Genomic DNA, 27,409 nt, shown 5'->3' on the forward strand with positions numbered 1-27,409 from the left:
GGAATGATATTCCATTGTATAGAAGTAAGTTCCTCATCTGCAATAGCCTACTGTTGGATATTTAGGTTGTTCTCAACACTTTCTAGTCATAAATAATTCCATATAAATATTTTTAGTTTATATCTCTAATTATATCCATAGGATAGGTTCCTAGAAGTAAAATTAAATTGCTGAGTCAAACAGTAAGACAATTTTTACGGCTATTGATACAGACTGAAAAATTAGTCCCCAGATTGGTGGCACCAATTTGTACTCTTATTGGGTAGAATTGATCAAAAAGTGAATCTATTATATTGTAGGATGAGAATATGTTAGATTATATTAGTTGAATTAGAATGTGTTGTCAGTGAATTTGGGGGCACATAACACAGTGATCAAGCCACTGTGGAGAAATGGATGGGATAAGGAGGGAGAGACAACAGGTGTTGGTGATCTTGGGATCCAAAGAATGTGTAGAACACGAGCTCAGGTAAAGTCCAACCAAAGAGAGCAGAGGATACATCCGAGACTGAATTGCACAGGCTACAATCCTGTGTTCCTGTCTTGTGTTACCGATATTATAACGAGAAATGCCATATTCAAATTAAGTAATGGTAGTTATGGGTGGAGCAAGTAGCTAACCTCAATTTGCAGGAAGGGCTGGGGAAGTTTTGGTGGGTGGGGTTTGACATGTCAACAAAATACGAGCACGTATGAGTTTAAAGGGTTCATGAGTTTCTGTGGTTCGAATTTTCTTATTACTGCAAATTTCTTGCATATACTGATGATTTGGTCATAATTACCATCAATAAACTAAATGTTTATGGGTCCTTCTTGACTCTTCTCTCCTAAGGGATGTGTTTGGTACTTGAAAGGAAACCCCAGCAGAAACGTAGGTGAGTCAACAAGGCCCACCGCCAGCGGCTAGGAGAGTCTGGCCCCCACCCTTGTTGACACTGGATCTTAATATATTCTTAAAAATTCTTTGCCAATTTAATGATTGAAAATATTATGGTTTTAAATTTTATTTCTTTGATTTCTAGGCAATTGAACATTTTTCTTATTAATCATTATATATTTTTTCTTTTGTGGATTTCCTTGTCATGTCCATTGCTTACTTCTCAATTGAAGTGTTCTTCTAGATTTGTAAGACTCCTTTATGTATGTTTCAAAATATCCCCCTAATTTGTTGCTTTTATCATTTAGTTTTAATGTGTTTCAGATGTATAGAAATTTTTAGCTTTTTGGACTTAAACTTGTGGGTCACTAAATTTATGTAGTTAAAATTTATCTTTGTAAATATTAAGGAGTTATTTGGTGACCTATATGTAGTTCTTTTATGATTTTACTTTTTCACTTTATAATTATTTGATTGTGATGCTTATACTCTGTCTTGTATCAGATTCACACTTCTCTAGCTCTCTTATTAAAACATAGTTTCTAGACATCTGAAGAGTGTGTATACTCGTCTTGCACAGTGCCAGCACACTGAAGATATTCAATAAATTTTTCTTAAATTAACAGAAGAACCCATTCCTTATACTCGGCATCACATTTGGGGTGCTGTAAGCAATCATTCTTTATGCTAAGTGCAAGGAATAATCTGTTTTGGTCTTAAAAGGAGGGGGCAGGGATGGATTAACGGAGGAGAGAGGCAAGCATGCAGGAGAAGCCCAACTGGGCTGTCTGGGCTGCCTGACACCCAGCTCTATTCTGGAAGGCCTGAGCTCAGCTTTGCATGGTCCATGCTATTCAATATCTAAATGGGAAATGCATCATTAGCGATGAAGTTTCCAAAGAAGAATGGCTATGTCTGCAACTGTCAGCATTAGACTCCAGCTGGGGACTCATTAACAACCTCTGACGAGGGCAAAGGACTTTGCATTTAAATTACAAAATTTAAAAAGAAGATCAATATTCTAAAGGGCTCCTGGGCCAGAAAACCAAGGCAGTCTAAGTTAAGCCCATTACCGAATTTCTGGGAGATTAAAAACAAAAGCTGAAGGTGTACCACAGCACAGCTGGAGGAGGCTGGCTTATTGAAGACTGAACACACACACACACACAGATACATGCACACACACCCTGGAGAAGTGATAGGATACACAAAAGAAGGGGCACAAGAGAAGTGTGTCGGACATTTTTTTTTGGTTAATGATTAAGTAGTGATTCTCAGAGAAAAAAAGAGAAGGCAGAGAAACATATATGGGAGTGGGGAAACAAATAAAAAGATAGATTAAGATTATGCCAAGAGCAGGGGAAAAAGATCTAGTGTAAAGCTTTAAGAAAAAGAACAAGAATCTGCTGAAATGGTGAAGAAAGTCAGTAAGAGAGCAAAATGGTACTGCTAAGCAAGAGAACAAGCCTCTAACATTAACGGACTGCAAAGCGCTTCACACAGACAGTGACAACCTTATTATCTTCCTTTCCCAGAGGAGGAAATTGAAGCTTGGGGATGTTAAGTATCCTTTGCAAAGCACCACAGCCTATTAGTGGCAGAACCAGGATTTGAACTTGGGTGCGGCTCTATCTCCAGAACCTGTGCGCGTAACCACTACAGCGTGCTCCATTATTGGGTTCAGCATAAAAGCAGTGGAAGGAAAGCAGCGATGGTTGGGAAAGGCGTAGGAGAATCAAACAGAAGAAAATGCTAAGAACTCAAGTTGTGAGAACAAATAGCCAGATAATACAATCAAAATGAGCACAAATTTCATTGCACCTGTAAATAAAGTCCCTTACATTGGCCCCTGGTCTGGCCCTGTGGGCTCCTGGGAAAGTGCATACACACTGTCCTTCTCTGCCCTGGCCTACTCCCACCTTGTGTATCAGAAAGTGGGACCTTCCTGGGGCGAGTTAAAACCCTCGGCCTTGGGCACGGTATGGAGTGATGCGAGGCCATAGGATCTTCTGACATTCTCAGGTTTCTCACTGTATTGCTTGGCATTCCTTTTTCTGGTATAAGAAGCTTCTGCTCTACCTGGCTGGTAGAGGCAGCAAAGAGGGTTTAGGAGCCCAGGGAGGGGAGGGGAGGAGAGGACAGTGTGAAGATGAAATCTTGGCACAGTGATATTTTTAAACAAACGTACAGGAAATTATACATCCAAATACACTTTATTCTTCAGAATTGCCCCCCTCAGGGCAGTTCACTATTCCAGTTATTTTGCCACTGCTAATGCAGCACAGGCTTCTCTTTGGAAACTATCTTCAGAGTCTGTTCAGGATCCTCAGAAGAAAAGGTAACTTTCATAGCTTTATTTTTTCCTAAAAACAATATTAGTCGGTTTGATCGACCATGTTGGAAACCACATTGACTCCATCACTTGCTATTCTCCCAAATTAAATCCACGCTTAAAGGACAAAGATTTGCCTCAATTCCAAGTCTATGACACAGGCTTCTGTAGCTCTTAAAGAAGAGGGAAAATACTCACTGAGGCTTCTCAAGGTTAGTCAACAGACTTTTTAAAACCCTTATTTACTGACCACCTACTATGCACCAGATACTGTCCAAGGTACTGGGGATTCCGCGGTGAGCAAGACAGTCCATGTGCTCAAGGAGCTTCCACTGGAACAGGGGGAGACAAAGAAGCATCTGAAGGAGCTTCATAGTGTGATGGTTGAGAGCAAACACACTGGAGCCAGACTTCATGGCTGTATTTCTGGGGTGTGTAATGATAGGCAACTTCCTTCATCTCTCTGGGTATCAGCTTCCACATTAATAAAATAGGAATAATAGTAGACCTTACTTTCTTCAGGGTTTTTGTGAAGACTAAATGAATTGATGTACGCAAAGCACTATGCACCAGCCCTGTGGTGGGTTCTATGTTAAGTGTAGCTCTTACCGGTTGTACCAGCAGGTGCCTTCTCCATGAGGCGTTCTGATCGCCCTACTTAAAATCACCCCCAGCACTCTCTATCCCCCTTCCTCCTGTTTTTCTCTACATCATTCATTCCCATATGACATGCTAAGAATTTTTATTGAGTACTTGCTATGTTCTAGGTACTGGGGATCTAGCAATGAATAAAAAAAGATCCTTGAACTCATACTGAGATGGTCTAATCAATAAATATGTGTTGGATGGATGTATGTAAACAAATAGAGTGGTTAATCATGACAAATGCAGCAGGGCACTTAAGTAGCATAAAGTGAGGACCCAGCAGTGACAACTGACTTTAGCAAGAGGTAGGTCCGTGGCAACTTGGATAAAAGCTTCTTTGTTCAAGTGATAGTAAGTGGACTGAGGAGAGAATGAGAAGTGAGAACGTTTGACAAGTACAGACAACTGTTTTAATGACTTTTGTTGTGAACACAGCGGAGAAAGGGGCAGTAGATGGAAAGGGATAGAAGAGTCAAGAATAGTTTATTATTTTTTGATAAATGCTAGCATGGCGTGTTTGTATGTGATGCATACGACCCAGAAATTAATGAATTAATGATGATGGGGTAAGAAGGAAGAGGGAGAGAGAGAGAGGAAAAAAAGAGAGCAAAATAGAGAGAGAGAAGAGGGCAGGGGAGGAGAGGAAAGGAGAGAAGAGATAATTTCAGGAAGGAGTAAAGTCCCTGAGAAGGTGAGAGGAGATGGGGTCCAGTGTGCACATGGAGGGATTGTGTTGGGTAAGAACAGGGACAGCTCATTAACTGAAATAGTAGGGAAGGCCAGATTTGTGGGTGGGATGCAGGTGGGTTACAGATAGGCTGTTAGATTTGATGGCTGGGAGATAAGAGAATTCTCTTCTGGTTACTTTCATCTCAGCAAAACAAGAGATGTGTTTATTAACTACAAAGAAAGAGAAGGAAGAGACTTCAGGAACTTGAGAAGAGAAGAAAAATGTATGATGCAGCCATCACAGGAAGGGAAGAGAGCAAACTTCCCAGGGTAGTGGAGGAGGATTTCTAGCAAAGTTGAGGGCCCATTTGATATTTGTGGCTGAAAATCTGAAGCAAACCAAGTCACGTGGTGGGGGATTTTTCTTCTTCAGATGCTTACAGGCAGGTGTGGAATAAGAAGACAGTAGGCTTAACTAGAGTGGAGTTTTGTCACAGGGATACAGTGACAGGAAAGTTAGGGGTGCTTGCATACTGGGATGATGGGGTCTATGGTGGTTGAGGAAAGTAAAGACATGGTAGGTGGAGGGATGAAAGAGTTTGAGAAAGTAGTTGTCTCCATGAAATGAAGTCTTGATGAAGTTTAAGAATAGCCAGAATAAAAACTAGAGCAGGTGACTGGAAGGGTAGGAGGTACAAGTCAGAGAGTGGGATGTTTGAAATAGAGATTTTGGAGGTGGGTTCATCGCTGATGATAGAAATTCTAGGATAAGAACACGTAAATGGCTCAGGTGGAATAGAAGAAAGATCACTGGAGCTAAGGAGATCAAGGAAGAGAAAGACTAGGTGTTAGCCAGATGCAGGGAACGAAGAAAGGTATGACTGAGGAGAGAAGGATGGTCCCAACACAAAGGTCATTGGTAAAGGATGAGGAGTAACTGGATGTTAGCAGGTGGCAGTAACAAGGAGTGGTAATGAGTATGAAAGTCCAATTACTTGTGCTTCAAAAGAACTGGGCTTTGTGAAGGATAAAAGGAGAAATGGTTTAAATATGCCATTGGGGGTGAGGAGGGTGCTTACCTCTCTCTGGGCTCTGGGGTGCATAGAATGAGAAGAAAAAACAGCTTTCTTCAACTCAAAGCCAGCCAGATTTCAGTTAGAATTTATCAGTGAAGGGATAGTTCAGAAAAGTTGAAGATGAAGTAGATTTTGCTGTTGAAGATTGTAAATACTGGAGGCAGGGTGGAAGGATTTGGACTGGCAGGGAGGGGTGGTAAATGGGACCCAGATTGGGGAATGTAAGGAGCAGTATAGGGATAGCATTGGTGTGAGTATAAATGATCTGGGAGTCTTGGTGACTACTGTCAATGATTCATTTCATAGCAACAACACTTGAAAGGATATTTACCTTTTTAAATATGCGTGCACTTAAACAAAAACCTTCAATCTCCTTTTTTTAATATTAGCCCTTGGACTAGTATGGGATGGGGATGCAGGTCTGAGTTGTCCTGGTGCCTCTTTTGGGCTCTCAAATTCTCCCTTTGTATCACCGTGATCATGACCCGGGATTGTAAATAGCAGACAAGGAAGTAAATCCACTTCTGCCCCAGTTCAGCACTATGCTGCCCCCTAGGGCCAGTGGCAGAAGCTGCAGCTGCTGCTCTACCAGCTCCTATCTTGACCTTCATGGCAGAAGAAGTAGCTGCTTTCCTGGTTTTATCAAAGTGTCCTCAAATGCCCAAACGAAATCCGTGACATTGGGAAGAGGAGGGAACTGAGAAAGGGCAACAAGAGAAGCACACTTACACATGGCGCATGGCATCCTCAAAGAGAACCAAGTCCATCACTGTGTTCACTTCATTGTGGTTCTCCAAGGCTTCCAGCAGAGTCTGGGTCAAAAGCTCCCACGATTGTACAGGCATGTACTTGGGCTCCCCTATGCCATTTGCAAAGTGGCAATACATGTTCAGGCTTCGGGTCTGCTCCATAGTCTCTTCAATATCCTGGCAATGAGACACAGGGACAAGACCCTCCTTAGTGGCTCTCAATTCTGATTCCACACAGAGTGGAGACATCTGATTTGCCTTTTCTCTAGGCACATTCCTTAAAAACTAAGTATCAGTGCTGATTCCAACACTTCCTTCCTCTTGAGAAGCCCTTATAAAGTGGATGTTTAACATTCATTTACCTGCTCCATGAAGTCATGGATGATGTTTCTTATTCCTTGAGGGCTGAGGATGGGAAGTGGAAGGTGGGAGGTACCCTTCACATGTGCACAATGAGAGCCCATGTCCAAGCAGAGGAGTGGAGGGGGACACAGGGTGGATTTCCCAAAGCAGGGGCTCTTTCACCAGTGTTGGGTGAAGGGGATCATGGCTCAATGGCCTCATCTCTCCCATACCCATTCCAACAGGGTTGTTCCTCAATCCACAGCAGTGCCATCAAACACCCTTTCCTGTTTCCTGTGGGATTACATGCTACAGGTTGGCAGCCCCAACTTCATAGCCTCAGCGGAGAGGGCCTGGCTTCTGAAAAATGTACCATCTTAGGCACATCAAAAATAAGCCATCCTTAGGCGACTGGTTTGTTTAATGGGAACATTGACAATCTTAAAAGATTTTCAGGAGAACCTCTATTTATAAAACTTCCATAAAGATTTGGGCTTATTGTGTGTCAACTCTTGCCCACAGGGCAAACCTTACTATGTTTAATAAATATCTAGTACAACTCAATAAACTTAAAAGATATGAAGTCTAGGTCTCTTCACCACCAACCTATCCTCAAAGTATCAAAGAGGCAGCTATCTTTATTTTTTAATTCAGAAAGGAATTATTTACTTATCAAAACCCAAATCCTGAGACTTCAAGAGAAAGAAAAGCTATAGGGGAAGTAGGTCCAAGAAAGAATAGGTTTTCTAATGCATAAGTAGGAATTTATACCAGCATGAGCAATTGTCCCCTTCTGTCATCTTTCTCTTCTAAAGTTCAGACTGGGAGATCCACCTGGGAAAGAGGTAAACAGCATGCTATTCACCAGGGGGGGCATTGCCCAGGGCATTAGTCACTGTAGGGTTAGCCTTGTAAACCCATAGGAGGGAAAGTGAGGATGACAGTGACAACTACAGAGGAACCAGGACAGCTGCCCGGTGATAGGCAGAAAGAAGGGGAAAGAGTTAAATGGCAAAGAGTTATCACATTTTGAAGATGGCTTAGGGCCATAGGAAACCCCTGAACTATTCTGGCTTTGCCAGACAGTAACAATAAATGCCAGTCATTGGGATAAGATGTTAACGCAATGCAGGAGAGCTGTTCTTGCTAGTTGAGGAAAACACATGGAAAATGATATGGGAGTACCTTCACCCAGTTTGAAAACGGGCTAATACACTGGGAATCAATCCTGATGTCAGTCAGTTTACACTAATGATCTAGCAGAGGACAACTGAAGTGCAGTTCTGAAAAGCCTGGCCTACAAAGACTCTTTGATGAACAAAACAAGTCGCCGATTTTATGATCAGAGCCATGCTGTGTAGAAGGGAGAGAGAAAACCAATGCACACATTGAACCAAAGATTTCTTAATAGTGACACCATTTCACACAAGGGCCATGAATCAGAGAAGTTTAAGCTTTTATGGTGAAACAGGACTGTATCTCTTCCTAGGTAGAAATTTGGCAATTTTTCTTTGATACCGGTACTAATTAGGATTTGGTACAACCAAAGCTGCTTCAGGTTGGCATTTCATAACGTTCTTGGGAGAAGGATAATGGCAGTACTAATTATATCTGGGTCAATGATCAAAAGGATGTGTCCTTAGTCTACAGACCCACATAGGAACCTCTCTTTCAAAGACTGAGTGTTCTTACTCTAAAGTGCTAGCTCAGACCAAGTTAAGAAGACAGTTAAGGCTCGTTTGCAGAACTAACAGTGAATACATAAGTTGGCAAACTCTGCATTGCTCAGAGAGGGGCATCTAAGATGTGAGAGTGCTGAACATCAGGCCATATAAAAATGATGGGTTAAGTGGAGGAATTCAAGGTGTCTGGCCTAGTAAAGAGCAGATTGAAATAAGTTACTTAAAAGGCTGTCCAAACATTCAAAAGACTGCCATGTAGGTTGGGATGGACTGTAAATATCTTCAGAGGTAGACCCAGGGTGTCACCAGGAAAAAAATATGAAGCTAAACCTAACAAGGTGAACATAGGGATAACAAGGTACATTTAAATACAAGATTTAATTCTTTATAAGTTCGAGAGATGACAGATAGCAGTACGTGTGGAAAATATGGTGCTTTGATCAACAGAAGGCTCAGTGTTAGTTGTGTGGTAATTTTGACACTAAGAACGTAATATGATCTCAGGCTGTGTCAATGTGTCAGTGTTTCCCAAAGCATATTCCATGGACCACTCATTTTGCAAATTATTAATAGGTTTTATGGAGGGAAAATAGTATTAGGGTCCAATATGTTTGGGAAATGATATGTGAATCAGGGTTATTCAGGATTTTCAGGGCTTTAATATGCTAAATGCGCTGTGAATTTCTGAGAGGGGAATATAATATGAAGTACTTTCTCAACTTATTTTATCATAGATGTCTTGTTTCTCAAGAGTATATTGTAGTAATACTGTTTAGCAGGACACGTTTTGGGAAACACAGTAACAGAACTATAGCATATGAGAACAGCAGAATGATGCTCTTACTTTTGGGCAGACTCCACTGAGATGGTGTGATGAAAGTTGGGCACCACAATTTCAGAGGGGAGAACTGATGGGACAGTAACCAAGATGATGTCAAATTTCTCTGGCTTTGAAAACAAGCCATGTCAGAAATGGCTAAGAGGACAGAGGCTATCTGACCTGGAGAAGAGAAGACTCAGGAAGGACAAGATAAATGGTCTTAAGATAGTCGAAGGGTTGTCATGTAGACCTAGGATTAGTGGACAGGGAAATAAATTTTAGGTCATTATTAGAATAAATTTCCAGTCTTTAAAATTGTTCCAAATTTCAAAATTGTTCTAAATTTCCAGTCATTAGCAGTTCCAAAATGGTTTCCTTTGGAAACACGAGATTGTGCATTTCCAAGGATGCTGGAGTGTCAACTGGGATGACCAATCTGGGAAATGCTACAGAAAGGAGTTAGTACAGGATGAGGATTTGGATCAGATGGTCTCCATAGACTTTCTCAACACTGAGATTCTTTCAATAATTTGTGTCTCTTCTTGCTCCAGCAATTTTTACCTTGGGAAAATAATAGAATTTTTTTGCTTATCTAATCTCTGATTTTCTCTAATTTATGGGCTAGATTTTATCATTTGGGCAATCATCTGCATAATTAACATTATTTTTCAAAAGTAAAAAAATTCACAGGGCAATACTCACATCAAATATTTTCTTCACCACTTCTGTCTGGATTTTATCAAAAAGATCAAAGTCCTTTTCTTCTACCATCTTATCACGATAAACCCGATTTGATTCATGCAGATAGAGCTTTACTAGGTCCTGTGAGGATTTTACACATTCCACTGAGGAGAAGAGAAGGCCCTTTAAGAACAGACAAAAAACAAACAGAAAGACTAAAATACATGAATAACAACTTATAGCTACAACAGCTACAGTTCATTGAAGTCAGTTATATGACAGGCACTGGACTACATGTTTTGCCAGACAGAGCTCATTTAACCATCATGATGATCCCACAAAGTAATTTTTACTGCATCCGTTTTGTATAATGTGGAGATTGGGATTCAGACAGACTGGAAGCATGCCCAATGTCATACACTTAAGTAACCTTAGTTCAAACCTACAAGGTCTGCCTGAACTTAGAACCTGGAATTTTAACCTCTACATTCTAAATCACCACGATGATGGCGGAGGTGGCTTCTCTGCTGTATTCAATTCCACAAGTGCCATTTGAAAACTAGTCTAGGAGACAATTGCTTATGTAAAATCAGAATGATGACAAAGGACTATAGTTTCCTTTGCAGGTCAGCAATCCATTTATTCATCTCTAGTAGGTTCTCCTTCTTACATGCCATAAGATTATTCCAAACATTTACTATTCTTTCCAAATTTCTCTGTTACCTCTCTCTGTTACAAAGTCAATGTCTTAGCCTTCTTTTTTATTGAAAATGGAGACCACCAAGATTAGAACCCCTTAACAACCTCAACAAGTTCTATAACTTCAAACACATCTATATCTCTGTTTGCCCTCACTGCTTTCTTTCTTGCCTTAAAGGAAAAGGGGTTATTTAATGGCTCCTTATGACTGACAGAATAATGCTCAGATTCATCAGCATGGCATAAAGGGCTGGTTGTCATATGCCTACCAGTCTGTTTCCTCGTGATCAATCTCACCACCACTTTCCATAAAATTTAGATTTCAGTTTCACAAAATTCAAATTATTTTCTCACCCTATATACTTTCTGTGCCATCAGGTCTTCTGCTTTGCTTGCTATACTCATGTTTCAAGATCTAGGTCAATTGATACCTCTTTGTTGAAGTCTTCCACGACATCTCCTTTCCTGTTCAATAGCATTCCTTCTGATGTGCTCCACATAACCCTTTATATATAAATCTTTATTATAGAAGAATTATTAGTTCTAAATTTAATTTTCTTTGTACAGGTTTGCTTCTTCCAGGTCATGGTGAGTGTTTCAAAGGCAGGGAAATTGAGAGACTTCATCTTGGATGTGGTTTATTTTTATCATTGTATTACTAGCATCTCACATGGAGCCTGACATAAACTAGATTCTCAACGAATGCTTGTTGAAAAAATGAATGGACTAATATTGAATTCTTCAACTCCTAAAACATAGCAAAAACCTCCATCAAGACTTCTGGTTTTTGTAATTGCAGAATAGCTGATCATAGACCAAACTGAAACTAAGAACTTGACAAACGGGATTAATAGCAGAACAGACACAGCTGGAAAGAGAATTAAGGAACAAGAAAAGAGATTAGCACAAAATATTCAGATTGAATCACAAACAGGAAAAAAAAAAAAGGAAAAGAGCATACAGGACATATGGGATATAGTGAAAAGGTCCATATACGTGCATTGGAATAAAAGAAGAAGAAAAGAGAGGGAAGCAGAATCAATATTTGAAGAGACATGGACTGCAACTTCTCTAACACTGAAAAAAGACATCAAACCAGATTCAAAAATGCTACGAACATTAAGAAGGATAAACACAAAAAATACCACCTTGGACAACTTAGGCATAATTGTGAAATTTTTGGAAAATCAAAGACAAAGAGAAAATCCTAAAAGCTGGCAAGTGAAGAAAATATGTGTACCCTCAAAGAAACAATAAAACAGAGATACTTTCTCAACAGAAACAATGGAAACCAGAATAGAATGGAATGACACCTTCAAAGTGCTAAAAGAAAATAGCTTCCAACCTAGAATTCTAAATGCCCTCCTAAAATTCTTGAAAAATAAGAAACAAATACATTTCAGTCAAATAAAAACTGAGAGATTCTTCTCTAGCAGATATAAACTAAGTAAATACCAAAGGAATTCTTCAGGCAGAATAAAAATTATTCCAGGGGCCAGCCCCACGGCTGAGTGTTTACATTTGTGTGTCCTACTTTGGAAGTCCAGGGTTCACCAGTTTGGATCCTGGGCATGAACCTATGCATCGCTCATCAAGCCATGCAGTGGCAGGCATACCACATAGAAGAACTAGAATGACCTACAACTAGGAAATACAACTATGTACCGGGGTTTTGAGGAGGAAAAAAAAGGAAGATTGGCAACAGATGTTAGCTCATGGCCAATCTTCTTCACCAAAAAGCATACTTAAAAAAAAAAAAGGCCCAGAATTTTAAAAAAGATTCCAAATTCAAGAACAGAAATGCAGCAGGAATAAAGAGCAATGGGATTAGTAACACGTGAATGCCTAGATAAATGTTGACTTACTAACATAAAAACATTAGTGTATTATGGGTTTTCAATACAAATGAATTAAAATAAATAAGAATAAAATAAGAATTGGAGAGAAGTAAATTGTTCTGAGATCATTGCATGTACAGCAATTGATAAAAGCACTAATTTATAAAAGAAAAAGAGGATAAAATGATGCATTTTGTAACCATTAGATGAATAGTAAAATGATGTATAGCATGCTAAAGGAGGGAGAAAACAAAAGAATAAAACTATATTCAATAGAATACAAGGAATGAGAGGAAAGAAAACGGAATAGGTAGCACATATTGAAAACAAATGGTATAAATTAGATTTAATCCTAAATATATTATTATATAAAATAACATAAAATCTAAATGAACTAAACATTTTAATTAAAAGACTATGATTATCACAGTCGATTTAAAAAAAATCCCATCTATATGCTGCTTATAGGAGATATAAATTAAATATAAGAATACAAAAAAGGTGGGATAAGAAATGGGAAAACAACATATCATGAAGATACTGACTAAAATAATATGGAGTAACCATACTAATATCATACAAAGTTGACTTTAAAGCAAGGGCTATTTTTAGAAATAAAGAAGTCCATTTAATAATAGGAAAAGGGTAAATTCAGTACAAAGATATAGTAACTCTAAATTTGTATGCACCTAATAACATAGGTTCAAAATATATAAAGCACGTATGACGGAAATAAAAGGAGGAATTGATATGTCCACAATCACAGTGGGAGATTTTAACATATCTTTTTTAGAAACTGACAGAACAAGCAGACAAAGAAAATCAGTAAGGATATAGAAAACTTAAACAATATGATTTACAAGCTTGACCTAATTGACATATTGATAAAACTACACCTGACACAGGCAGAATGCATCACTTTAAAAGTGCACATTTGTCCTATCTTGGGACATAAAGTAAATCTCAAGAAATTTCAAAGAAATAAAATCATATTTTATTTAAGTCATATTATAGTTTATTATATATAATATGTTATTAAAATCATATCATATGAGTATATTTTCTGATAACATTGAAATCAAGCTAGGCATCAATAAAAGAAATATAACTAAAAAATCTCTAAATTTTGGAAAATAAAGTAATATAGTTCTAAATATCCAATGAGTTAAAGAAGAAATCATAGGGGAAATTAAGAAATATTATGAAATTAATGATAATAAAAGTATAACATATAAAAGCTTGCATGATGCAGTGAATGGTATAATTAGAAATAAATTTATAGCCTTAAAATGAATGTTTTAGAAGAGATGAAAGGCTGACAATTAATGATCTAAGTAACCACGTCAAGAAGTTAGAAAAAGAATAAACTAGCCCCAAACCCAAGGAAGTAGGAGATTATAAAGAAAAGAGTAAATATTAATAATATAAAAAACAGATATCAATAGAGATAGTCAATAAAGTAAAAAACATAATATTGATCTACTTTTCAGTTTCTTTTAAAAGACTAGCACAACTGAGAATTCCCTAGTAAGGCTGTTAGACGAGAAAAAGAGAAAAACAGAAAAGGCACACATAATCAACATCCAGAATAAGAAAGAGGACATAATGTCAAATACTACAGATATTTAAAAGATAATAGGGTTTTATAAACAATTTTATGCCAATAAATTAGAAACTGGTGATGACTTTGACATCTTACCACAACTGATACATGAATAGAAAATCTGAACTGTCTAATATGTGTTAAAGAAATTGAATTCACAATTTAAAATCTTCCACAAAGAAAACTCCAGAAGGTTTCACTAGTAAATTCTTCCGATATTTAAGGAAGGCAAAATACAATGTTTTACAAAATCTTTCAGAAAGTTGAAAAAGAGAGAATACTTCCTAATGCATTTTATGAGGACTTTATAACCTTAGAATACTAGAAAAAGGAAAATTACAGGATAATATTATTAATATAGATGCAAAAATTATATAGAAAAAGATAGCAAATGTAATCCAGCAAAATATAAAAAGTTCAACATGTAACAACCAAGTTGGATTGATTTCAGAAAAGCAAGGTTGATTTAACATTCAAAACCAATCAGTGTAATTCATCACATTTCCAGAACAAAGGAGAAAAAAAATCAATATAATTATTTCAACATATACAGAAAAATTATTTGTTAAGTTTCAATATACATTCATGATTTAAACTCTTAGTAAACTACAAGCAGGAAGAAATTTTCTTAATCTGGCAAGGACCATCCACAAAAATCTATAGTAAGCATCATATTTAACGATCAACTATTAAAAGCTTTTCACCCTAAAATTAGGAATGCAACAAGATGCCTCTCCCATCACTTCTCTTCAACATTGTATTGGCAGTTGCAGCCAGCACAGTAAGACAAGAAAAAGAAATTAGAAGATTTAAGGATTGGAAAAAGAGAAATTGTTATTATTATTTACCAACAACATGATTATATATTTATGTACAAACAGGTTATCGAACAAAGATGCAAAAGAATATTTACCATATGATTCTATTTATATAAAGTCTAAAACTAGGCCAAAATAACATCTGGTATTAGAAGTCCAGACAGTATTTACCTCTGGGAGGTGGAGGAAAGAGTGAACGGAAGGAAGAGAAAGGAAGAGTTTCAGGGTTGCTGGGAACATGCTACTTCTTGACCTGAATTGTGGTTACACAGGTGTGATGACTTTGTGACAATTAACCAAGCTGTATGCTTATGTCTTGTGTGCTTTTCTTCTTGCCTATTATATTTTAATATGTTTTTTTTTATAAAAAGAAATTCCATCAGGGCCCCTTAGCGCCACCCACACGCATATCTCAGCCTCTCTCTCCTTCTCTGCTTTCCTGGTATCAGCCGCGTACAAGACACAGAGGGGAGGAGAAACACCAAGCAGAAATCTTGCTTCTAGGACTTTGTGATCTATAGCGAGATGAGCCATCCATTGGAGTTTATAAGCCCTGTTACAGCCACACACTCAGGCTGATGGACAATTAAGGGCTGAGTCAATGGGAGTGTGTCAAGCACAAACTTTGTGGCATCTTAGATAGTTACGTGTAGCACTGAGACGGGAAAGGTTAATGGTTTCTGCTACTCCAGCACTATCATGTTCTGTCCTGACTGGGGCCGAGTGAGGGAAGCGCAAGGAAGGTCTGAATTATTGAGCCTTGAATCAAGCTGGATGGAGGAAAACAGTGTGTTCTTTAGGCAATGCCTGTCTCCTAGTGGGCATTCAAGCATCCCCTTCATCTCTTACATCAGGCCTCTAGACAAACAGGCAGGAAGGGAGGGAGGCAGGGGGAGGTTGTTATCAAGCTCTGAGCTTGACACTCCCCTCTGGAGGGGGAGGGCGAGGGGCTGTGTGGTTGAAGGCAGGCAGGCATTCCGATGGCAGAGGCAGTTTCCCATGCTTGCGGCAGGTGGCTGACAGCTGGCAGGCTGCAGAGAGGCCTGGCCGGGATACAGAGCCCAGGGGGTTGCCACTCAGGCTGCCTGAGTCAGTCAAAGAAATAGGCCACAGGGAACAAGCGACGTAGACCCCACCTCGCTCGCTATCTCGTCTCCTTGGTTCTTCCCTGACACTGCACCAGTTGCCACTAAAACAAGGCTGGAATAGAACCGTCCTTCCTCAAGGAGCCTTTGTCACCCTTAATCACCTGCACAGTGAGGCTGAACATTCTACGTTTTGGATGCCAGCTCTGCTGCTTACCATTACGTGATCATGCTCAAGGTATCTGATTTGTCTGTAGCACAGTTCTGTCAACTCTAAATTGGAAATAATGAGGATTTTGCCCTTTGTGGTTGCTGTGAGGATTAAATTATGAACTAATAGATGTACAGGGCTTATGACTGTGTTCAATAAATGCAGCTATTTTTACAGACTAAAGTCAGACTCTCTATGAGGGCCCACTCTGGTCTCAGATTATCTTCCCAGTCTCCTCTCTCACCAGTCCCTCCATATCACTCTCCATTCCCACTGGGCTGGAATACTTGTTATTCCAGCAACATCGTTTATGCTTTTCTACCTCTATGACCATTGACACTGTCATCTACTAACTGGGAACTTCGAGCCTCTGTTAAATTGGCATAATAATGTGTATCCCACCCAAAGGGTTGTCGTGAAGACAAATTTCAGGCTGTACAGGTGACAAGGCGCCTGTCCAAGCAGCAGCTAGGGCTGCGAGCTTCTGGTAAAAGACTTAATCGCCTCTTCTCCTTTTAGTTCTGCCACCATGAGCAAGGTGAATTTGATCAAATGACTTTAACTCCTTTTTCTTCATTTGGAAAATGCGGATGGCAACACCTCTACCTCATGGGGCTGCAGTGAGATTGAAGAGAGGGTTTGTGTGATAAAAAATGTCTTTCTCAATTAATGCTCAACAAATGGGAGACAATAGAGGGTAAGCACAAACTCTGCCATTGTCCGGGCCTGAGGGCCACAGAGCTGCAGGCTTTACAGGCTTGGAGCTGAGTCTTTCTCACTGCCTTAACTGTCTTATGCTTGTTCTCTTCATCACAAGCAAGGACAAGAAGGACAGAACGGTGTGGTGGGAAGGGCTCCAGGCCAGAAACCTGAAGACACAGATTCTAGTTCCGTTTCCTTCACTGGCTCGCTGTGTGCTCTTAGGCAAATCTATATAATCTCTGTTTCCCCATTTTTAGCTGAGTTAATGTTTGGGAGCTGCACGATCCAGGAGTGCTGTCCCAAGCCAGTTTAGATGTGTTCTCAGAGACAGCCCTGCTGTGGGGCTCAGCAGCTCCACCTTCAGCCTAAGCCTTTCTGGAGTACAGCTCTTAGGTCTTTGAACTAATGTTTAGTAGGTTTCTGCTCTTTCCAACCCAGAGTCCTGGCTGGAACATGCAGGCCCTATGTCCTCAGGGTCTTGAACTTTGCTGAGATCTGAGGTTCCCCAGAGTCTTACCTGCACAGGTGGTGCCCTGAGTAATTAATTCCAAACACATGCGCTCCCTGTGGAAGGTTGTGCCTCACTCCCTGGTCACACTGACACTTCCCTACAGCTGTGGCCTCTGCTTGGCGTAAACGGCATCCTTCCCTCACTAATGGCTCAGTGCTATCTTGGGGAGGGGCGTCTCTGAAAAGCTGTTTCTGCAGATTCTTGTCCAGGACGGGGGAGTTGTGGACTCCATCATGTCAGGATGCTGTATCAGACCAAGGGGAAGACAGGGCCAGGTTTGCTGCATTACCGTCTTGAAGTTTGATAGTAAAGGGCCAAGCTACCAGAAGAAACGGGCAGAGACAGGCCATCACTATTCAGACGAGCAGCTGGAATGATCTAAAATGGCTTTGGCCTGGAAAAGGACCTGGAATTTTTAGGACTGAGGCATCCCAGGGGATGGCAGATGGTGTCTTAGGATTATTATGACATGACTTCTTCAGGAAGTAGACCTATCCTACACGGTTTGGGGGATATTCTTTTTCACCCCAAGAACAATGGGTGTACCACCAGAGGCTGCAAAATAGTTTTTCTTTCTTCTGCGCCATTTTCTTTCCTAGGCATGCTACAATCATTATACAATGTTATCTCCAAGATGCTGAGCCTTCTCCTGCCCAAAGGAACCAACTCAGAAATGCATTCTGCTTACTGGGAAATAATTTAATCCACAAACAGAACTTTTGTTGAACTCCTTCCTCGTGGAGTCCACGGCACTCTGTCTACCTGTTTATGTTCATGACTCCACATGAGCTGTGCCTTTGCCTAAGAGTTTTGTGTTAACGATTATTTTACTAAGAATGGAAGGAACTGGATGATGACTAAGCCTTCTAAGGTGATTCGGAGCAGATGGACTCACCTGGAAGATGTTGGCGAAGTCTCTGAGATTGAAGGTGTAGTGGAATTTGATCGCTGTGGGCAGGAATGTGGTGGCGACTTTCTGGTGGAAGGTGAGGGCCAGATTGATCAGCTGGGGGATGGATTTCTGCAACAACGCTGGGAAGTTTCCAAGCTTTAGATGCTGAGTCAGGATGGTGCTGTAGATGGAGGACAGGGCATCTGCTCCCGGAAAGGAAAGGACGAACACACTGAAGTGACGCTGCACAAGGAAACAGAGGCATGTGGAGGAGGCCATGAGCTAGACATCCCTTATCACAGAATAAAAATCATCTTTTCTGGATTTGGATAAAACAACGAAGGATTCTTATACGGGCTTTGAATTCTACATTCTGGTCACATATCTCACACTAAACCTAAACTTAGGTTGAACCTAAAATGACTGGAGGAATAATGGGCTTTGGATCTTTGGTCAAAGATGTCAGCAAGGTGCAGTAGCAGGAGAGCTGAACATGAACTCAGTGAATCTGAGTCCAAATTTGAATATGACACTGAGTATCCATATGACCTTGGGAGAGTCATTTCCTCTCCCCGAGGTTTCTCATTCTGAAGAATGAGTTGAATCAGATGACCTCTATGGCCCTTTCCAGCTCTAAAAGCTTCATGACTCTGTGTCTAGGAGTTTTTCTGTCCCCTAGAAATGCAAGTCAGCATCCTGTATGATTTACCACTTTAAGAGGCTGGACAGGGAAGGGCCAATTATTACTTATAATCAAGCAACATCAGCCCTGGTGAGGTAGAATTTAGGACTCTGGTACCATGGCTCCCCCATACCTGAAGTCGTGGGTTGATGGTGAAGCTGCCTGCTGTGGGGTTCATACAGGAAACGTATTGTACATTCATGACCTCCTTTAGGGAGAGCTTGTTCCGGTCATACCTGGAATGGTCAGAGACCACAGGTGAGAGTTGTGTGAGGGCCCAGGCAAGTGAGTGCCTTGTCAGGGTGAGGTGGGATGTGCCCTATCATGGGAGGAAAATCAGGGGCATGTGGCACCTGAGCAAGCAGAGGAAGCCTGTATCTCCAAAAGGAAGGAAGAGTCAACCACATCAAGTGCTGCAGAAAGAATGAGAAAGATGGTGACCCAACGGGGTCTGTTGACTTCACAATATAGACACAGTTAGAAGCTGAGCAAGAACAGTTCAGTAAAGTGAAGGAACTAGAAACCAAATAATGATACCAGCTCAACACAAGGTTGACACAAGGGAAGCCATATTGTAGAAAAGAAACCATATTGTAACTTTGAATGACCTCTGACTAACTAACCCAGACATGCTCTGTAGATTTTGTGGCCCCTCCCAGCTGCTATAAGTCAATAACTTTGTCCTTTTGAGTTCCTTAGGAATGTGACGATCCCCCAGGCAGAGAGCCTACGCTGGTAGCCGTCATCAATGACAACTGAGAGATCAGGGTACAGGGCATTGCTCCGTTCTCCGATCCAGTAAAACAAAGGACTATCAGGAACTAAGACCAGGTGTCTGCCCCACCTGGAGACCAGACGCCTCCCTGAGCTGGAGGCCAGCCCCGTATATAACTGGCCTGTAGTCTTTGTTCTGTAAGATGGTTCTTTTGGACTTTAGTCGGCCATCTCCCCTCTTGCTAGCAAGCTGTAATAAAGTATTTTCTCTTCTACCACCTTGCCTCCTGACTATTGGCAAGACTTGTGGTGAGCAGAGGAACCCCCTTGGGCGGTAATAATAATAGTGGACTGAGGAGTGAGCGGGAGATGAGGAAGTGGAAAGAGTAAAGACAATATGTAGAGAGAGAGACAAAACAGTAATGATTTTTTTGAACACAATAGAAGAAAGTTATGCAAGTTTAGATACTGAAGTGAAGGAACCACTTTGGAGATAGGGGGACTAGTTGATGAAGTAAGGATTTCCGGAGGTGGGAGGGAGTGGAATCAAGGTGCTGGTGGATCATTAACCCTTAGAGAAGATGCAACAGGAGGAGGGAGAAAAGGATGCAGTGGGATGCAAATAAGTTGTGTAGACATGGAAGCAAGAAACAGAGATGGCGTCTGTGTTCTTGTGAAGAAAAGATCATCAGCTGAGGTGGGGTGGGGAGTTTGAAAAGAGAGAAGATATGAAATAGACATTTCTGGGAGTGGAAATGTAAACACACTAAGGCAATACGGTAGAATTTCCAGGAAGTTTCTACTGCCCATTTAAGGTTTCTGCCATGAATCTAAAGTGAAGCTAATTAGCCTGACTTTTTCCAGTGTCGTCCAGCTGCTCAAACACAGTGTGGAGATTGTGGATGGTTGTATGTGGCAGGCACCCAACAAAGACACTAGGAATGAATGAAAGGAGACTCAGGTTACCATGCTAATTACAATTCTTGTCTCTGAATTCCTTTTTTGTACTCCCCTCTCTTTCTCAGCAGCTGATTCAATATGAGGTAGGTAAGCCAGAATGGTCTTAAATCACTGATTTGCTTTTTTGTTTTTCTGGCAAGTTCCGGCCTGTTGCCATTAAAAACTACATTGTTGCAAGAGAAAATACCAGATTCTGTGAGTTGCTCTGAAAAGACAAAGGCTGTTAAGACCCACAGACACTTGTGTACTGAACAGTGTGTTATCATTGAAGTATATGCTCAGCGCTATGGGACCGCGGGTGGCGGGTGGTGAGAGGTTAATTTTGCTTTGGGGGCTTGGAGAAGGCAACTTTTGAGATGAGCTCAGTACCTTCTCTGAGGAAACTCTTGGCGTGGGTATTAACACCCTGTCTGAAAGAGGACTCCAGCAGACAGGACCCCATGATGACTGCGGTTTGCCATGGGATTCTCATCTGGCACCAGAGCTAAATGGTAGTCTGCACCTCCAGCAGAAAAAAGCTTAGCCGTCAGCCCAGCTTTAGGCCTGCTCCTGCCAGCCCAGCCCCTCGGTGTGTGTGCTCTTACCAGTGGCCATAGTCCAGATGCTGCCTGATGATGGTGTGGGGCTGCACGGTCCCGTAGGCATCCACCTCGGGCATGTTCATGTCATCAATGAAGTAGACAAGCTTCTTGTTGCCTGGAGGGCCATAATTTCTGCCAGCCTTCTTTTCTAGAGGCTTCTCCAGGACAGCTGAGGAGAGAGCCAGTCAGTGAGGGAAGGAGGTTCCAACCTCAGATGCCAGTACTAAGACAGTATAGATGTCAAGGACAAGCCACGGTACAGCGTGCGTGTGTGTGCAAACAGCAGCTGCAGCTGCTACTAGATCCAGGCATTCTACAGGACCAGAAGGTGAAGCTGGAAATTACTAGGCAGTGAGGAGGACGGAATCGACCAGGCATTGCACATCTTCCTGTGTGCACTGTGTTAGGTTTTCACAAGCACTTATGATCTCATTTAATCCTTACAACATCATCGCAAGATTAGTTTTATCATCCCATTTTACAGATGAGGGAACTGAGGCTCAGCAAAGGGAAGCAACTTTTCTAGAGTTGAGCCAGGATACAAATCCAAAGCAGTTAAACCTCAAAGCCCATACTCCTTCCATCAAACTCGTGGTCCCCAGTTTTCTTTGTTTAAAGACTAGAAATGGAAGATACCTTTACAGTCCCAAGGCCTGGTACTCTACCCTCCAAGAAAATCTACAAATAACCAGATCCTGGGGAGAGCTGTCCTCTCCACCCTGGACAGCAGAGGAGCCTGAAGCCTGTGGCTCCCATCCCAGGGCTGGGTAGAGGCCCCTTCCACCCCTGGGCTATAAGAGAGGAATTATTGGATATTTTGTCAACAGTTCTCAGAGAGTTCATCTCTTGGGGTTTTCCCTGAGGGAGAGTAGAAACAACAGCCTCAGAGAATTTCCCAGAAGTTTCCAATATCGCAAACAGCTCCCCTTCTGCCCTCGGGTTTCAGGCACCTATCAGAGCATCGCAGTGCCTTTCTGGAGACTAGGTTCAGACTCTCTTCTGGAGCTGTTTCTTCCGTTATCCAGCCGGAAGGAAGGAATCAAACAGCACCGTCTCCAGCCTGACAGGACTTGTCTAGAACAAACTTAAGTAATAGAATGAAGATATGTGTACTTTTTTCAATAAAGCAATTAAATATTTATGTATTGCAAGAACCAACACTTTCTATTATGGCTGGAAGCTCTAAGGATCATCTGATTCCTTTTCTTGAAAAACAAGTTTGTAAACAAGGAGAAAGTGTCAATAGACATATGAAGGTGACAGATAGAAAGACAAGTTTCTTCAAGAAGCTTGAATATTCTAATTTTCTGGTCCTGAGTTAAATTAAGTGTTTCAAATATGAATTAAATTTAAATTTAATTAGCATCCAATTAACATACACTATCAACCAATTAATCATCCAACACCTTCTTCCCCCTAAAGATATAACAACTATATACGAGATCTGTCAAAGTGAAATATAATTAATGGGATGCCAAGGACATGTTTTTGAGAACAGTGCTTCCAGTAGGAAATTTTCTCCTTAGGAAGACTTGTTTCTCCTCCTCCCCTCAAAGCAGTGATATTCAAATAAACCCCTGGATTAAGCAGACCCTATAATTTGGGTTGATTAAGCTCTTTATGCTTCTAAAGGATTGTTGAGGAGAAAAGCATGTCAGTTAGCAAGAAGTGGCCTTGGAATGCGCCAGATTATCTCAAAAGGATGATGTTTACTCCAGAGAAAGAGAGGACTCCCCTGGGAAAGGCACACACACTTTTGATCCCTTCTTGGCCAAGTTCTGCTCTGACTCACATCCAGGATGGCGTGGTAGTACGTTACTCTGTTTCCAGCCAGAACTGGAGGAGCATAAGCGGGTTTAAGTTTCAGCAAAGACGTTGATATCGAAGGTGCTGAACACATGAGACACATAAAGAAACGTGACCTTCCCACCACATTTCTGGGTTCTGCATTGTTGCAAACAAGTCCTGAGAGTCAAGCCCGCAGCCAGGCCTGTAGCTTCTCTGCACCATCTTACTGAATTTCTCCATGCGGAACAGCTTGGCCTTCAGCTTGTAGCTGCGTGCAGCAGCTCTGGCTGCCCTCGGTTTTTATTCACACCGCTTCTCCTGCACTGTTCCACCACCATCGTACATTTGAAAAGCAATTTCATTTTCAAAGCTGGTTCCCATTTCTTATGTCATTTCACCGCCTCCACTGCTTCCATCCTTGTCAGTAGGCTCTCACCTGGGAACTACGAAATCCTCCCAAATGGTCTTCCTGCTTTCGCCCTAGATCCCTTCCCTATATTCTCAAAACAGCAAAGTTATCCTTGTAAGATGTAAATCAGATAGTGCCAGTCCCTTGCTTAAAGCTCTCCAGGGGCATCCAATCTAACTTGGGACAAAAGCCAGTCTGGTTACCTCCACAAAACTTGCATCTCGATTTTTCCCTCCTACTGGTCCCCTCTTCACTCCCTCTGCTCCCGCCATCCTGCTTCTGACACACTGGTCACTCGCTGCCTCAGGGCCTTTGCGCTGGCTGTTCCCTCTGCCTGGAATCCTTTTCTCCCTCCTGCCAGCACAGTTTGCTCCCTCACTCCCATCAGGCATTTATTTACTCAAATGCCAGTTTCTCAGGAAGCCCTTCCCTAGCATGCTCCCCCAAATTAAAACCCCCGCCTTCTATTCTTTGTCCCTGCTTCATTTTTCTCCAAACACTTATTACCACTTAATATCCTATATATTTGACTAATTTATCTTGTTTGTTTCATCACCTCTCCACACTCTAAACTCCATGAGGCCAGGAAACTTTCTCTGTTTTCCTCATTGTCATAACCCCAGCATCTAGAACATTATCTAGCACAAAGTGGGGTGCTCAAAAGACGTTTATTAAATTAAGGAATAACAATGAATTTTATTATTACAACAAACCCCAGGAATAGGCAAATGAGGACTTATATCCCCACTTTGTGACTAAGGAAATAGAAGCTCAGCGGGTAAAGGCTCTGCTGGAGTTAGAATCCAGGTCTGTGGATCCTGATTCCAATGCTTCTTTCACATCCCTTGGGGAGAGGGTCCTTGTAGTCCTCACACTCCTGCCCCTCTCTACGGTGGTCTCTGGCCCTCCTGTCCCGCTGATCCCTCTGGCCTCTGAGCTCCAGAGCAGCACATTCACGCATCCAAGGAGCGTTACTAGGAGCCCGCTCTGTATGGAGGACTTCGCATGCACTAGAGCATTGACCCCAAAGGGCGGCCCTATCACATACTGTCATCACCTTAAAAAAAAACCTAACAAGTGAGAAAATTGAGGCTTAGAGAAATTAAGGGACGTTATCTGAGGTCATACAGCTACGGAGGGCAAAGCCAGGATTCTAACCTGGGCTACCTCAGGTAACCAGTACTGCAAACTACTTCTTAAACATCACTACAACATGGCTTCCGCTCTTGAGAAATGCCCAGTTTAGTTAACTTATTGCCTGACCTTTTTTTTTTACAGAGATCATTAGTAATCCATCATGTCTTACTTTGTACCGACATGATTTGTGTACCTGTGTTTGAGCTATTTTCCTTCTACATTATCTAATTTGTCATGTGTTAAGATGTTTCAGTTATATTGGAAGGGCTTTACATTTATTCTTTAAAAAACTAACATGCTTTGCACGATTATAAAAATAATACATATTCATTATATAAAGATTAAAAAGCATAGAAAATCATAATGATGAAAACGAAAATTGCCCATAATTCTATCACCTACCAGTAAGCATTACTTTCAATATTTAGGTGTATTTCATCCTAGTCTATTTGTTCTGTTAGATTTTTCCTTTACAAAATCAGAATTATACTGCATATTCTGCTGATATATATTTTTTCATTTCACATATTGTAAACACCTTTATATGATAATACATAGCTCCCTAAAACATGATTTTAATTGCTGCATTGTGTTCCCTAATTTAGAGGTACCCACATTTCTGGAATGGTTTCTCTATTGTCTGAAAGCTGTGTTGTTTTCAATTTGCTTGTATACTTTGAAACTCCCTTCCCCCATTTGAAGCAGAGTGTCTCGCTCACTAGGTGATAAATCTTTGATGATTTAATTTCGTGTGATCTCCTTTTAGGAAGACATGAAGGCATGTGCATGAGCACTGTGTCTCTAACAACACAAGCTCGATGCTCCTTTGAGGCTGAGAGTTTGATCAGCTCTTTTAAGGTCCTGTTCAACCTTAAACCTTTAATGAACAGGTTACAGAGATTGGTTTTACACAAAGACTCAGACATCTGAGCTTCTATCTAATTAGTGTAATTAAGCACTCAAATATTTGTTGACCTAATAATTCGAATCGCAGTTTGATGGCAAGAGAATTCAGAATTGTGAAGAGCATCATGTTGGGCACACTCTCTTTACACTGCAAATGTAAGCCCATCGATCCCTTGACCAAGTTCTTGGCTTCTCCTTTTCTCTTTCTAAACTATTCTGACTATGCGTCATTGCAAATTCTCTTATTTTAAAAAGTTACTTATATTTTCAAAAGAATGAGAAGACGCTTAAGGTATTTGAATAGACATAAAACAGACCAACTAAAATAAGGACTAAAAAGGGGTTCCAAAATAATATAGAAGAAACTTATTTGCACCAGTGAGCTGGGACAACACAGTTACTGTAACCAAATAAAAATCTATCTCCCATTGTCCTCTATGAACTGCCCATTGAAAGCTCAGAACTAAATCTGTGTGTAATTATCGTAGCCATTTCACCCTGAATTACTGGTACAAATCCATTTCTATTTATGTATGGAAAAAGTTTTCCAGCCACTAAATTCTAAAAGGCATATATCATGGATACTTATAAAAGGTATATCAGGCTGCAAAATGGGCATGGTTTTTAGCTGGGATTTTGCAGAAGATACAAAAAGAACTTAAAATTATCTTTTGTCACCCTAATCCTCAACAATATCCAAGGATGGGTCATTAAATTGTAACTCAGTGAAGAGAACGAAAGCAATGCAGCTGGGTTTGTGGAGTTTAGAGAAGCTGGAGGAACAGAGAATGAGCACAGATCTCTGCCTGCCTCAACTTGAGATGCTGGTGTTATTAATCTGTGCTTTGTGCGGCTGCTGGAGAGTAGTCAATTGAACGCTGAGTGTTTCAATGACCAACCGAAGTGCCTATTTTATTTACTATCAAAGGGAAAGATATCCATAGACCCTAAATATCAGAGGAACAGAAGCAATGTTGGCATTCTTTGATGGAAATTAAGATGCATGACTTACAGTCTTATCAAAGTGGAAGGCCACTATAGCTTGATGAAATAGGACAGCCTGGCCATTAACTCATTGTGTGAGTTTGAGGAAAGTCGCTTAACACCCCTAAGCCTCATTTTCTCATCTTGTAAAAGGAAAGACTATCATTAGATCTGTGATGGACACCATTTCCAACCTCCTTCTCTTTAGTCACTTTCCAGCTGGGGTGGTCATGTGACACAGTTCTGAACAGCAGGACACAGACATAAGTCCATGGAGCTCCTGGAGAGCTATCATTTCCTGACATGGGCACTAACTCTCCCCTTCATCTTTTTTTTCCATTTGGAATGCAGATTTGATGGCTGGAGCAGCAGCCCTTCTGCCACCCTGAGGGAGCAGTTAAAAGAACAAAGATTATAGCATTGATATCATTGAGCCATAGATCTAACAACTGCCTACCTCATGAATTCTTGTTGCACGAAAAAAAAAATCTCTGTTTATGTTGCTGTCATCAGACTTTCTTCTCATTGCAGTCAAAAGCATTACTGACACATGTCTCGTTGGGTGGGGAGGACTAAATGAACTATAGCACAAAGTTCGGCACATTATAAGCACTAAGTAAAGGGAATGTGTTATTTATACTAGTGAGCAACACGAACGCCTTAAAACACAACCCCATTTGTATTGAAAGGATTTCTGAATCTGTGTTAGGAAAGTACGCAATGGAGACCCCAGAGCTGGATGTAATGGGAGAGAGGAGAGATGCAGGGGCCATCAAGCAGCTGCCTCCTCTGTAAAACAACATCTGATGTTGAGAAACATGGCATTTGGTGGACTAGCAGGATGAGTGAGCTGCAAGATAGCCCCCTGGAGACCTCGATGAATTGACCTGCTGGGTGGAGTTATTGCCCATTTGAAAGTCGGAACATTTCTTCCAAAAATATTATTTTTGTTGTTTAGCATAGTTTATGTTAAATTCCCTTTTCAAGCAAAAGAGGTTTGCTTCTGTTCCTTTTGT

General features: G+C 40.9%; 1 protein-coding gene across 1 annotated transcript in view; it reads right to left on the reverse strand.

Annotated features, from left to right (window-relative positions):
- Positions 1–27,409, reverse strand: part of DNAH9 (dynein axonemal heavy chain 9) — a 326,432-nt gene that overhangs the window by 139,403 nt on the left and 159,620 nt on the right. The window contains exons 39-43 of the mRNA XM_070482321.1: positions 21,173–21,338; positions 19,048–19,150; positions 18,236–18,475; positions 9,895–10,056; positions 6,329–6,525 (exon numbers count right to left, since the gene is read on the reverse strand). Coding sequence (XP_070338422.1) covers positions 6,329–6,525; positions 9,895–10,056; positions 18,236–18,475; positions 19,048–19,150; positions 21,173–21,338 — 868 coding nt within the window. The remainder of the gene's footprint in view (positions 1–6,328; positions 6,526–9,894; positions 10,057–18,235; positions 18,476–19,047; positions 19,151–21,172; positions 21,339–27,409) is intronic.

The sequence above is a fragment of the Equus asinus genome, chromosome 13, assembly GCF_041296235.1.
Source record: "Equus asinus isolate D_3611 breed Donkey chromosome 13, EquAss-T2T_v2, whole genome shotgun sequence".
Lineage (NCBI taxonomy): Eukaryota > Metazoa > Chordata > Mammalia > Perissodactyla > Equidae > Equus > Equus asinus.